The sequence below is a fragment of the Panicum virgatum genome, chromosome 4K, assembly GCF_016808335.1.
Source record: "Panicum virgatum strain AP13 chromosome 4K, P.virgatum_v5, whole genome shotgun sequence".
Classification (NCBI taxonomy): Eukaryota; Viridiplantae; Streptophyta; class Magnoliopsida; order Poales; family Poaceae; genus Panicum; species Panicum virgatum.
This window is the reverse complement of record NC_053139.1, coordinates 38,949,607-38,962,413: the sequence shown is the minus strand read 5'-3', so window position 1 is coordinate 38,962,413 and position 12,807 is coordinate 38,949,607. Positions and strand designations below refer to the sequence as shown.

The 12,807-nt window shown below is 47.1% G+C and overlaps 2 protein-coding genes across 6 annotated transcripts; both read left to right on the top strand.

Annotated features, from left to right (window-relative positions):
* Positions 1-698: 698 nt before the first annotated feature.
* LOC120703929 (FT-interacting protein 7-like) lies at positions 699-4,729 on the top strand. Its single transcript, XM_039988140.1, has 3 exons — positions 699-983; positions 1,770-1,889; positions 1,989-4,729. The coding sequence occupies exon 3, from the start codon at positions 2,069-2,071 to the stop codon at positions 4,394-4,396; it is 2,328 nt and encodes a 775-aa protein (XP_039844074.1). The 5' UTR covers positions 699-983; positions 1,770-1,889; positions 1,989-2,068; the 3' UTR covers positions 4,397-4,729.
* A 2,065-nt stretch (positions 4,730-6,794) lies between these two features.
* LOC120703928 (transcription factor TGAL8-like) lies at positions 6,795-12,210 on the top strand. Of its 5 annotated transcripts, none has more exons than XM_039988138.1 (11): positions 6,795-7,086; positions 7,185-7,277; positions 8,186-8,301; positions 8,945-8,997; positions 9,095-9,220; positions 9,319-9,471; positions 9,781-9,861; positions 10,153-10,186; positions 10,334-10,605; positions 11,413-11,712; positions 11,792-12,210. In XM_039988138.1, exons 2-11 carry the CDS (start codon positions 7,216-7,218, stop codon positions 11,966-11,968), a joined length of 1,374 nt encoding a protein of 457 aa, XP_039844072.1. In that variant the 5' UTR covers positions 6,795-7,086; positions 7,185-7,215; the 3' UTR covers positions 11,969-12,210. The 5 variants fall into 5 exon arrangements, with proteins under 5 accessions (XP_039844072.1, XP_039844071.1, XP_039844069.1 ...); XM_039988137.1 differs by having other exon boundaries at positions 7,180-7,277; XM_039988135.1 differs by having other exon boundaries at positions 7,176-7,277.
* Positions 12,211-12,807: the final 597 nt, after the last annotated feature.

The following is a 12,807-nucleotide window of genomic DNA, read 5'->3' as shown; positions in this document are numbered from 1 at the left end:
CTAGATCCCCTTTTCAATTTCTCCGTACTCCTTTTCCCCCAAGAATTGTGCATAAACCTTTCATTTCTCAAATTTTTATTAATAATTTTTGCTTCTCCAAAATTTTCTTTCTTAAAATTTTCTCCAAAGTTTCATGGAAGTTTTCTTTCAAAATTCTTAATTTTCATTCTAACTCTTTCTATAATTTAGTGGTATAAAACTATAAATATGCTATTAGTGTATATATAAATTTGTGAAATTTTGTGGTTGGGAGATCAAAGCGCAAAGTCGACATTGATGAAAAGGTAAACATGTCTTATCAAAAGAGAAAAGGAATTACTTTCAGAAAAAAGGGAAAGAGAAGGACACTACTTAGCTCAAAATGGAAATTTTGAATTCGAGCCTACGAAGAAATTAGCAATCCCTTACTAGATTTTGTGAAAGAAGCACATCCGGATGCACATGGATCGGATAATTTTAAGATCAGAAGGCTAGGGAGCTAAACATTGACTGTCCTTCGATTGCAACTTGCAAGTTATCAACCGAATCAACCGGTGAAGGTGGAGGGTGAAGGAGAAGGCAGAGAGAAAACATGGAGAACATGCAGTTTTCCCTTTGTTTTTTCATTGACGACTCCACGAGTTCTTTCCGGAGAGGAGGGTCGAGGAAACGACAATGTAGATAGAGCTGGCACGGGACCCGAGGCTCACGGCCGGTCCTCTCGCAGAAATTCGAAACGCTTGAGGGCCTCCGCGCAAGATCACCGACCAGGGTCCAGGGGCTGGGAGGGGGCTTTTGCGCTCCGAAAACCCCCCACTCTGGACTCCACTTCGTCTCCATCGAGCACTCCACGCCGCTCTATAGTACTCCCCTCCCCCCCTCCCTCTCTCTCCTCTGGCAAGAAAAAGCCGGAAATCCCTGCGCAAACCCGCCGGCTCCTCCACCGCCGAAGCTCCTGGGTCCTCCTCGCCGCCGCTCCGCGAGAGATCAGCCCGCCGCCGCCGGTAAGCAGCCCAAAGATCCGTGCTTTTCCTCTGCCAGCCTTTGTTTCTCCTGTGGTTTTAATCTGCTGTTTCCTCGGGAGCCCGTGGATGGAAATGGTAATGCCGGTGTCCGCGCCCGCGGCTCCTCGATCTGTTCTTGTTTCGGGGGTGGTCGCAGGATTTGCGCCTGGTCCGACGGCGCGGCGCTGCTCGAGCGGTTCGGTTTTTAGGCCAGCGGTTTCTTTGTGTTCTTGGGTTGTTTGGGGGTGGCAATGGCGTGGGATCTGGGGATTTGTTTGCTGTGGTCGTCGTTGAGATGAGGATGTGGGTGGAAAAAAAATTGAATCTGCGGAAAGGAAGTGTAGTGTAGTGGGTTAGAAAAGGTAAAGCTGTAATTATTGGTGCCCATCTGGAGCTGTTGGCGTCTTGCAATGGTGGGGAAGACACCGGCTTTTTGCTCGCCTCTGGAGAGTTGGCGAGCTCCTTTACCCCTTTTTCTGTGGCAAGTAATTATGGTTAGTCTTAATTTTTTATATTTTGGTTTCTCCCTGTAGTTGTTGAGCAAGTCGAGATTGCTTCTATTTTTAGGATGGACTCTTCCTGGTTTTGTGTACTAGCTATCAGAGATGTTTTTTTTCAATTTAGTCAGTATACTTTGATTAGGAACCACTACACAGTTGCGATTTTTTCTTAAGTCAGATGGCTGTAGTGTTTAGGAGGGGTTTTGGATTGAGTGAAATGCAGTTTTTTTAACCTACCTGGTTGGTTCATTCCATTTCTCATACTTGCCGCTGGTGTTTTTCCAAGATTGGTGATGTAGAGTGCTCTTCCGAACTCCAATGGTTTCCTCCCACAGTGCAAGATGTGGAAATGTTCACAATGCTCTTATAGCTGAGTTTCCTGACAAGTAATGAAGTAATTGCAGAGGTACTAGTTTCCTCATCGTTTCATATTATTATTATTCACTAGTGTGCGTTCCTTGTACTAGTAGTTTATTAATACTGTTTACTTTTGGTGTTGTTCCAGCTCATCTAGGGCATCATCTGGGATTTCTTGGTTCTTTCTGGAGTGAGTACTTGTTTGTTTGAAGATCTTCTTCATTCAAGATGATGCAGAGGCCGCTGTTCCGTCCCGAGGAGTACTCCTTGAAGGAGACCAGACCTCACCTTGGAGGCCATGCTGCCGGTGACAAGCTCACCAGCACCTATGACCTGGTTGAGCAGATGCAGTACCTCTATGTCCGAGTGGTGAAAGCAAAGGAACTTCCAAACATGGACATCACTGGGGGCTGTGACCCATATGTTGAGGTGAAGCTAGGGAATTATAAGGGCACAACTAGGTTTTTCGAGAAGAACAACAACCCAGAGTGGAATCAGGTTTTTGCCTTTTCAAAGGAGCGCATTCAGTCATCAGTTGTGGAGATTGTGGTCAAGGACAAGGATCTTGTTAAGGATGACTTCATTGGGCGCGTTGTATTTGACCTGAATGAGGTCCCAAAGAGAGTGCCACCTGATAGCCCATTGGCTCCACAGTGGTATCGCTTGGAAGACCGACACGGGCACAAGGTGAAGGGGGAGTTGATGTTGGCTGTTTGGATGGGTACTCAAGCAGATGAAGCATTCCCTGAAGCATGGCATTCTGATGCTGCCTCTGTCCCTGGAGATGGGCTTGCAAGTATTAGATCAAAGGTGTATCTCACTCCAAAGCTTTGGTATCTGCGTGTCAATGTCATTGAAGCCCAGGATCTCATACCAAATGATAAGACCAGGTTCCCTGAGGTTTATGTCAAAGCCATGCTAGGCAACCAAGTTCTTAGGACCAGGGTATCAGCAAGCCGCACTCTGAACCCAATGTGGAATGAGGATTTGATGTTTGTTGCTGCTGAGCCATTCGAGGAGCACCTGATGTTGAGCATAGAGGACAGGGTGGCCCCTGGGAAGGATGAAGTAATTGGAAGGACAACCATTTCTCTGCAGCATGTACCCCGAAGGTTGGATCACAGGCTGCTGACCAGCCAGTGGTATAATCTTGAGAAGCATGTGATGATTGATGGTGAGCAGAAGAAAGAGACAAAGTTTTCCAGCCGGATTCACTTGAGAATTTGTCTTGAAGGTGGATATCATGTCTTGGATGAGTCGACACATTATAGTAGTGATTTAAGGCCAACTGCAAAACCTCTGTGGAAACCTAGCATTGGCATTCTTGAGCTGGGTATCTTGACAGCACAGGGCCTGTTACCGATGAAAACCAAGGATGGACGTGGCACAACTGATGCTTACTGTGTTGCAAAGTATGGACAAAAATGGGTCCGGACCAGGACTATAATTGACAGTTTCACCCCCAAATGGAATGAACAGTATACCTGGGAGGTGTATGACCCATGCACTGTGATCACAATTGGTGTATTTGACAATTGCCACCTTAATGGCGGGGAAAAGGCTAATGGTGCTCGGGACACCAGAATTGGGAAGGTCCGCATCCGCCTCTCGACACTAGAAACTGATCGTGTCTATACCCACTCATACCCTCTTATTGTTCTGACACCTGCTGGTGTTAAGAAGATGGGTGAGGTGCAGCTTGCCATCCGTTTCACATGTTCATCACTGCTCAATATGATGCATCTGTATTCACAGCCCCTACTGCCCAAGATGCACTATGTGCACCCACTGTCTGTGATGCAAGTAGACAACCTGAGGCGTCAAGCCACAAACATTGTCTCAACAAGGCTGGGGCGTGCAGAGCCTCCGCTGAGAAAGGAAATTGTGGAGTACATGCTGGATGTGGACTCTCACATGTGGAGCATGAGAAAGAGCAAGGCAAACTTCTTCCGTATCATGGGTGTCCTGAGCCCCCTGATTGCTGTGGCAAAGTGGTTTGATCAGATCTGTCACTGGAGGAACCCGCTGACCACTATACTGATCCATGTCCTCTTTGTGATACTGGTCCTATACCCAGAGCTGATACTGCCCACAATCTTCCTCTACCTGTTTCTGATTGGGGTGTGGTACTACAGGTGGCGTCCGAGGCAGCCACCGCACATGGACACCCGCCTCTCGCATGCCGAGACAGCCCACCCTGATGAGCTCGACGAGGAGTTCGACACATTCCCCACCTCCCGCCCGCCAGACATTGTGCGGATGCGTTATGACAGGCTGCGGAGCGTCGCTGGGAGGATCCAGACTGTCGTCGGCGACCTCGCGACGCAGGGTGAGCGGCTGCAGTCCCTGCTGAGCTGGAGGGACCCCAGGGCCACAGCGCTGTTCGTGGTCTTCTGCTTCATCGCCGCCATTGTTCTGTACGTCACGCCGTTCCGTGTGGTGGTCTTCCTCGCCGGCCTGTACGTGCTGAGGCACCCCAGGTTCCGCCACAGGATGCCCTCCGTCCCGCTCAACTTCTTCAGGCGGCTCCCGGCAAGGACCGACAGCATGCTGTAGTCGCATCTGGTTGTTAGGCTTTCATGGTTGGTTCAGTTCTTCACCTGCTAATTGCAACTCCAATGGTTATGTCTTAAGTGCATCCGAAAACAATGAACTGCTAGCTATCTATGTTAATTTAGTGTTTGTATTCCAAGATGTGTGGTTTTGCTTCTGAAGTGATATTGAACCAGAACTTGTATTATCTAAAAGTAGAAAGAAGCAAAAACCATTCAGAGTGTTGATGTCGAAGTTGTTGCTTCTGAAATGGTTTTGCTTCCATTTCCAGGTGAAGTTGTTGTTGTTGCCGAAGTTTTATTCAGAAATCTCAGGGGAAGTGTGATGCGTCTTCTATGGGCTGCAAGCATGTGTGGTTCCCTTGGAAAATAAAGTGTTTGGCCCAACTGGACGCGTTGTGTGAGATGTTTTATGGGCTGGTGATTCTCCAGTGCCAATTGACGGGACCGCTAGGAAAGTTCTTCATATATCACTATAATTGTTCTGAAAAAAAATATAGCAGTATAATTGATAGAGCTTTATAATATTATTAATCTAGTTTTCATGATCAATCCGTTAGCATCAAAAATTGATGCTGCCAATCTATATTTTCTCAAAAGAAAGTAGTGATTAAAATGCTTGGCTTAGGATAATCCCGAAATGACTTGTATCTGGGATCCTAGAAAATTGGGAGGATCCGAGTGTTCTCACTGTCTGAACCAGCAAATCAGTTCTTCAGAGCGTTCCATCGCATTGCATCCTACCAGTAAAACCTTTTTCTTCCCCAACCTATGGCATCGCTGCATCCGTCCGTTGGTGGTCAAGGTATGAAACTCAAACCCAGACTTGAACGGTGACCAGTTCCTTTCAACGCCCTCTCCTTGACTCCTTGTCACAATGTCAAAGCCGGGGTAGGATGGCCGTTCTGTTTCAAGAAGGAAGTTCCCAGGAATGTGTGTGCAGGAGCAGGACGGACAGGGCGACCCAACTGGCTGGCTTCCCGAGCACTGCGCCTGCGCTGTGTGGTGTGGTCGTCGAACTGCAGCTACCTGCTGCCGTTGCTAACCAACTGCCTCGCCGCAACGTCACGTTCCCCCAGTTTGAATTGAGTGTTCACTGTTCGTACGGGGCCGTTGTACTGCAGGGGCGGCGCCTAGATTTGAAAAAGAATCTCACTTTCAGAATTCATATCTTTGGGGGATTTTAATTCGCCTCATTGAGTATAGATCTTGAACTGGTACAAGATTAAGGTGTGTTTTCTGCAGGAGTTTTGCTCCGGTAATCCCTTCCATAAAATTTGTACGAATACCATAAATGTTTATTTTTGGATGATTCGTTCCCATGTTCGAGACCTGAAATACACACATCTGTATTTAGAGGCACAGCCCGAGAATCGATCGAACGGGAGGATCACCAGCAGACAATAACCGATTAAAATGCTGCAATATGCCAGGAATCAAGGAGGGACTCGGATCAGGGTCAGACATGATGGTGAGCTTGCTTTCTGAACGCATTGTAAAATAAATTTTATTCATAAATCCGGCAGCAACTACTCGTATAGTATATATACGCCAGCAGTATGCTCTAGCTACGCACGCCAATGTGTACTAGGAGAGTAATATGTTAAGACACTGTACTAATATACATCGCCAAACAAACAAACAAACATGATAAACCGGCTTTGAGCTCTAGAATATATGTAAGTCAAGAAAACGTGGCACAACAGTAAAAATCACGAGACCAAGTTTTTTTTTTGGGGCTTCTTGCCATGGTTCATAGCCATACGACACGTACTAGTTGGACTGACTGTCAGTTACTCAGTTGGACCAAAGCAAAGATAAGGAGAAATCAGAGATGTCATACAGTGCAAGAGTGGCATAATCAAGCCTAGCTAATTTAACGCGTTAACTTAAATCAAGAGAGAAATGGATCTACCTGCTTGAGAATGACATGACACCTAACCTTGATAGTGGGCTGAACAAAACAAACCCGTCTTTTAAGCTAATCCCACTACTCCGACTAATTTGTTAGATACCAATTTAAGTAATTTAAAATAGACGAGTTTCACTAGCTATTTGTGTCCCTAGTTCATGATAGACAAGGCACAGAAGACAGAACACCCATGGAATTAATTAAATGAAGCATAAAAAAAGGCTCTTTGTCTTCTCATTTGTATCATTCGAATTTAATTTGGAGGATCTCTTAAACTTGCTATCCGCTACCCGTGTGCAAGTAGATCCAAATGATGGAGCCAATTTGGACTGATTCTTCGGATATGTTTTTTAAAGAATTGAACCAAATCCACCCTCTGAAATGTCAATATGTGAAAATATATGAAACAGCGACAAGTGTAAAACCGCTCCAAAACTACCCGATTGCCTAGACCTTATCACGCCTCTTAATTCTTTATGAAGTCTGAAGATGTGTTGCTTTTCCAACTTTTCTATAGCCACTGGCTCCCTTCTATTTCTTGCACAACTACTCCGATCCACAAGCCAAAAGTCATCCGTTACCTTCTGGTCAGAAGAAAGGCCACACAGCTCCCAAGTGATTTGTTTTGGGTTAGCTAGTCATCATCTGGCAGGAAAGGGGAACAAAACTGGCTGCTACCATCAACTCTTCTGTTCATCTGGGCTCATCGATCCGTTGATCATATAGCAGCTCGATCTGTCGTGAAGAAGAGGAAGAAGAAGGAGAAAGTTGATTTTGGATTGGTAGGATGATTCACTCCATTTCAAGATGGGTCAATTTTATGTGAGCGGTCAAGAAACAAGTTCAGAGCTTTTTTTTTTTTGAGGGCAAGCAAGTTCAGAGCTGAGTTCGTCGTTCAAGTAATCATCTGAATGGCGTATCCATCCACCTCCGGCATGGTCCAAGCTTCTGCTTCATCCCTCCATGGAAGCATGTAAGTGAATCCATCCATTTAGCTTTCTAGATAGCTAGCTCTCCTTTATTTTCCTCGTTTCGCTTTTTCCTCAAAATTGAATCACACCATGTGTTTTTGAGCCATGTGTTTGATTCTACAGTTGATGATTTCCCTCTGAAAATCCTGTTACCTGATCATTATGATTAATTAGCATGAGATGTTCACTATTATTAATGGCCCCTATTTCCTTATTAGCTACTCGTTGTCATCTTTGTATGCTCATGCAGGGTTTTTAATTCCGGTATGAAAAAAAATCGGCCATCACCGATAAAGTCGAAATATCGGGAATATCGGGATTTTTTATTTTTATTTTTATTTTTTATTTTTTATGTTTACTTTTTAAATTTATTTTTTAGTGAAACAAATATTCAAAAAATCAATTTCGGCCGGTAAAAAATATCGGACCCCGCCGATAAAACCGAAATATCGGGTATACCGCGAAATTTCGAGCGATATTGTGAACCCTGTGCTCATGCGATCATTTTATCAAGTTAATTAATCAATTCAAGTTAATTGTGCTGTGAGTAAAATGATCTCTATCAAACCCGAAGCTGAATTAAGAAGCTGCTTTAATTTACCTCCTTTGTTATGCAAGTTTTTTTTTCTTAGTTCTTCCTGTTGTAGAGAGATACAGATTCTTTATTTGTTATGTGCTATTTTCAAACAAACAATTGATGATATGCTATTCTTTTTTTTCTGAGTACACCTATAACAAACAAAGGGATTAGTTCAACCTCTCTATGCAAGCTCTTATTCCATCACTACTAATTTTTTTAGTGTCCCTCTCTTTCAACTAAAACATTTTTAAATTTATAATCTTAACTTGTGTAGCTACTCAATAAAGATTAGAGCAGTTGTGATATTCCGTTGCATTTCTGAAAGTGCAGAAGAAGGGATCCAGAAGGTTATGACATGCCGTCCGATCTGGATCAAGCCCTACTCCTCTACTTCGATGGCCAGCAACAAGCAGCTAATAAGCCATCAATTCAAGAACAACAACCGCGTAAGCCGCTTCCTTGACATTGCAAAAAAGTTCATTCTTTCTGTGACAAATGCATGTCCACCGTCCATTATAAGCACATATATTGAAGGAATGTCACTGCTAAGCTTCCATTAGCGTCTGGCAAACTTTGTCCCAATAAGCATGTGATTATCTGGCTAATTTAGATGTAGCTTTCACCATTTTGAGATACCAATATGATGCTTTCCTCATCAGTTGAGCTTGAGCTCAAACTTTCCTATATATATTTCCAGCTACCAACTGGTAGCTAGTTGCAGTAGAGTGACACGTAACAAACACAGACTCATATAGTTTCAAGATGTTATGCTAGAATAAGGCAAAAGCACAATAATGTTCTGCACTTTTTCCCCATTTCTGCCATTAGCCACCAGCATTTTACACCTCCTTTTTTCCTTTCTTACCAGTTTTTTACTTACTACTTACCATTGCGTGTGTGAAATGAAAACTGCATACATCTGAAGATCTTTTTCCCACGCGCATCTGGAAAATTAACCATCTATATGGAAAGTTGGAAACACATTAGCTAGCATATGTGCACACATGCGTGTACGTGTGTCTGCTGTGTGTATCTATCTATCTATCTCCAGAAAGTCCTAATGTTTGCAGGACCTGTTCTTGCGTGCAGAGACTCTCAACATCTTCCCCTCCCAGCCAATGCATATCGAGCCACCCCCAAAGGTATCCTCTCAAGCTCGACGACCACGCTAGCTCAAAGCACAAGAGATGATGCGATCGATCTGGATTATATCTAACATTCTAACATCCTACTATTCAGGGCTCCATGTCTTCTTCAGCGGCGGCGGCACAGGTCGCCGGCCCTTCCAAGACCTCGCAGGCGGCGCCGTCGAAGGCCGGAGGCGCGCCGCTCGCCGCAGGCAAGAGCTCCAAAGCATCGATCAAGGTGTGTGTGTATAGTAACAACCCGATCTCTCTGCCGTCTCCGGTGGTCGTCGACGAGCGCTTCATGTGTGATGATGATGATCACGTACAACCCTGCAGAGAGAAGGTAGCGCCGGCGGCAAGCATGGCGGCGCCGACGGCGCCGGGCCTTCGAGCTCGGATCAGGAGGGCCCCCGGACGCCGGACCCCAAGATGCTGCGGCGGCTGGCGCAGAACAGGGAGGCCGCGAGGAAGAGCCGGCTGAGGAAGAAGGTAATTAATTTTCGGTTTAAAAATTTAGTGGGCAAGTCAACCCTCAAAACACGAGGAGAGAAGAAGTCCTGCAAGGAAGGGCCATTGACGAACTGATCGAGAGAGAAGATTATTGTAGGGTGGTGAAGTTAACCTAACGCCTAAAGAAAATTAAAGATTTGTTTTAGACTGCACACATAATTAACGTATGATACATTTCGCTGGAAGTTTCATTTAGATACCGACCTTCATGGAAGATGAGTTAGTTGCAATAATGTATGGATTGGCTACTTCATTTCTTATTCCCTTTGCTTGTTGCGTGTGAAACAGGCTTACATTCAGCAACTAGAGTCAGGCAGGATCAGGCTGGCGCATCTGGAGCAGGAGATGCAGATGGCAAGAACTCATCAGGTAAATGATGAACTGATGGGTAGTTTTAGAGATTGGAGACATATTTTCTGAATCAAGGAGTAAATAATTTCATGACGATTACGAACTTTTCAGAGGAATGTGAAGACTTTGCAGATTGCTACAAACATTGAAACCGATTTTTTTTTTAAAAAAAACTGTTTGCTACAAATTAAAGTACTCATCACAAGAGGAGCATTGCAATTTTGCAAAAGATTAACATTATTCATGTATATTCCTTATTAATTCTGAAGTGTGAAACGCTAATTATTCATCTTCATTTCTTCCCCGCAGGGTGCTCTATGGGGTACAGGAACCCTAAGCCCAGGTTTGTGTTGCCACTAGCCATGCATCAACAACTTCTATATATTTCTCATGAAAAAAAAACACACGGCTGTGCATCCATCTACGTGATCAACTGATAATGGGCACACACGTGCGTGCGTCCATGCACGCACGCACGCGATGCATGCAGACGCCGCGCTGTTCAACCTGGAGTACGAGCGGTGGCTGGGCGACCACAGCAAGGTGGTGGCCCGGCTGCGCGCCGCCGCGGAGGAGCACCGGCCGGACGGCGAGCTCCGGGCGTACGCCGACGAGGCCGCCTCCCACTACGGCGCGCTGATGGGCCTCAAGGCCCGGGCCGCCGCCGCCGACCCGCTCCACCTCCTCTCCGGCCTCTGGAAGGGCGCCGCCGAGCGCTGCTTCCTCTGGATCGGCGGCTTCCGCCCCTCCGAGCTCATCAATGTACGGTGTACTCTCTCTCTCTCTCTCTCTCTCTCTCTCTCTCTCTCTCTCTCTCTCTCTCTCTCTCTCTCTCTCCAGCCAAAGGGCCATGCATGAAATCATGAACTCGTCAGCTCGACGCCGATAGATCGGACGCGTCGCTGACACGTGGGGCCGTGACGCGCAACGTCAGCCTGACAACCTCACAGCCATTATTCAACGCCAAGTCGCCAAGAAAAACTTAGCATATATGAATATATATATAATATATATATCTATCTATATATACGAAGTCGATGCTACATATATATAAATGTAACTGGTCGAGGGATTAGGTGCAGCGGATTAGCGGGGCAAGTCAGGATGTAGCAGGTGGGACGTCACGCGGTAGTAGTTGATGGAACAGTTCCGAAGCTCCGATTCAGAAAAGTCGCCGGCCGGATGCTGCCGCCGCCTGCGTACGTACGAGCACGACACGACACGAGCAGTGTCACGTCAGGGGCTTGTACACCCATCAGCAGTCGCGGCGGAGTAGGTGAGGGTCGACGAACGAATCAGCAGCAGGCAGCAGCTTCTGCCGCGCGCGCGGGCGTCATCGTCACGCGCTCCTCCGGCGATGGAGAGAGAGAGAGAGAGAGGCGGCGATGGCGATCGATCCATGGCGCCGCGATCGAGTCCGCAAGAACGCCGTCTTCGTCTCCGTCTTCGTTTTGAGACGCGTTCAGCGATTGCTTCCCGACCGAGCGAGCGAGACCTTTATTTGATTTGTATCTCGTGATCTTTTTTTTGAAACCTAACACGCGCGCGCGTGCTGCGGCGGCGGCGCAGGTCGCGGTGCGGCACGTGGAGCCGCTGGCGGAGCAGCAGGCGGCGGGGGCGCGCGACGTGGAGCAGGCGGCGCGGCGCGCGGAGGAGGCGCTCGACGCGGAGCTGGAGGCGCTGCTGCGGTCGCTCTCCGAGGTCGTCGCCTCCGACGCGCAGCAGCCGCCCGGGGTGTTCGGCGGCCAGCTCTACCAGCACCTCCCGGGCGCCGACGCCGCGGCGGCGGCCGGCTACATGGGGATGGGGCACATGCACATGGCCCTCGCCATGGACAAGCTCGCCACCCTCGGCACCTTCCTCAGACAGGTGAGCGACCATCTCTCTCTGTTAATCTCCTTCCCTTTCCTTTCCTCATCAGACATGTGGATTTTGCTTGGCGTGGCAGGCGGACGAGCTGCGGATGCAGGCGCTGCAGGCGCTCCGGCAGATCCTGACGGCGAGGCAGGCGGCGCGCTGCTTCGTCGCCGTCGACGACTACTTCTGCCGCCTCCGCGCGCTCAGCACGCTCTGGACCACCACCCGGACGGCGGCGGCGCAGTTGGCGAGAGGCCCCGCCGGGTAGGGATCGATCGAGCTGAGCGACGGCGACGCCATGGATGGGCTAGCTTAGCTATGACGTAGAAATTAAAGACGTTGAATTTAGCAGCACCATGCCAATGTACATGTACCAAAGGATCACAGGCTTGTGTAGGATATTGGATACAGAAACAACAGGGAAGCTGGAATTCAAGAACAAGATGAAAAACATATGTGTTGCGTTAGTTAGGCAACTGAAATTGCTGAAGCTGCTATTTCCACCTCTAAGTCTTGAGACCACGCTAGGCAGAACTGAAGCTTCAGAGATCCAATCTTCTCTAATTTGTCCACGCTGCCCTACTGGCTACTGCTTCTACAAACAACATAGCTTTTTTTCCCAAGCAAGTTGGGGTAGGCTAGAGATGAAACCCGAAAGAAATAAGTTCAAAGTTCAGGCACATTGATAGCTAGTCTCCAAGCGCTCGTATCCAAAACTATCTCTTTACAAATATTCCAATCCTTAAGGTCTCTCTTAACCGACTCATCCCACGTTAGTTTAGGTCTACCTCTACCCCTCTTTACATTATCGACCCGCTCAAGAACCCCATTACGCACCGGTGCCTCAGGAGGTCTTCGTTGGACATGTCCAAACCATCTCAGCCGATACTGGCTACTGCTTCTGAACACAAATATTTGCATGTATACCGATAGAAATGGGAAAAGAAGAAAGGGGACAATTTCGTTCTTATACACAGGATGATCAAGAGAGAGTTCAAATAGCACAAGGTGAATTGACAATAAGTTATGCCACCTATTAAGCATCATAAACTGTTAAAACTCAAACGTCTTATGAATTGAAGGTTCCCTTCTTGCCCTGAGCTACTT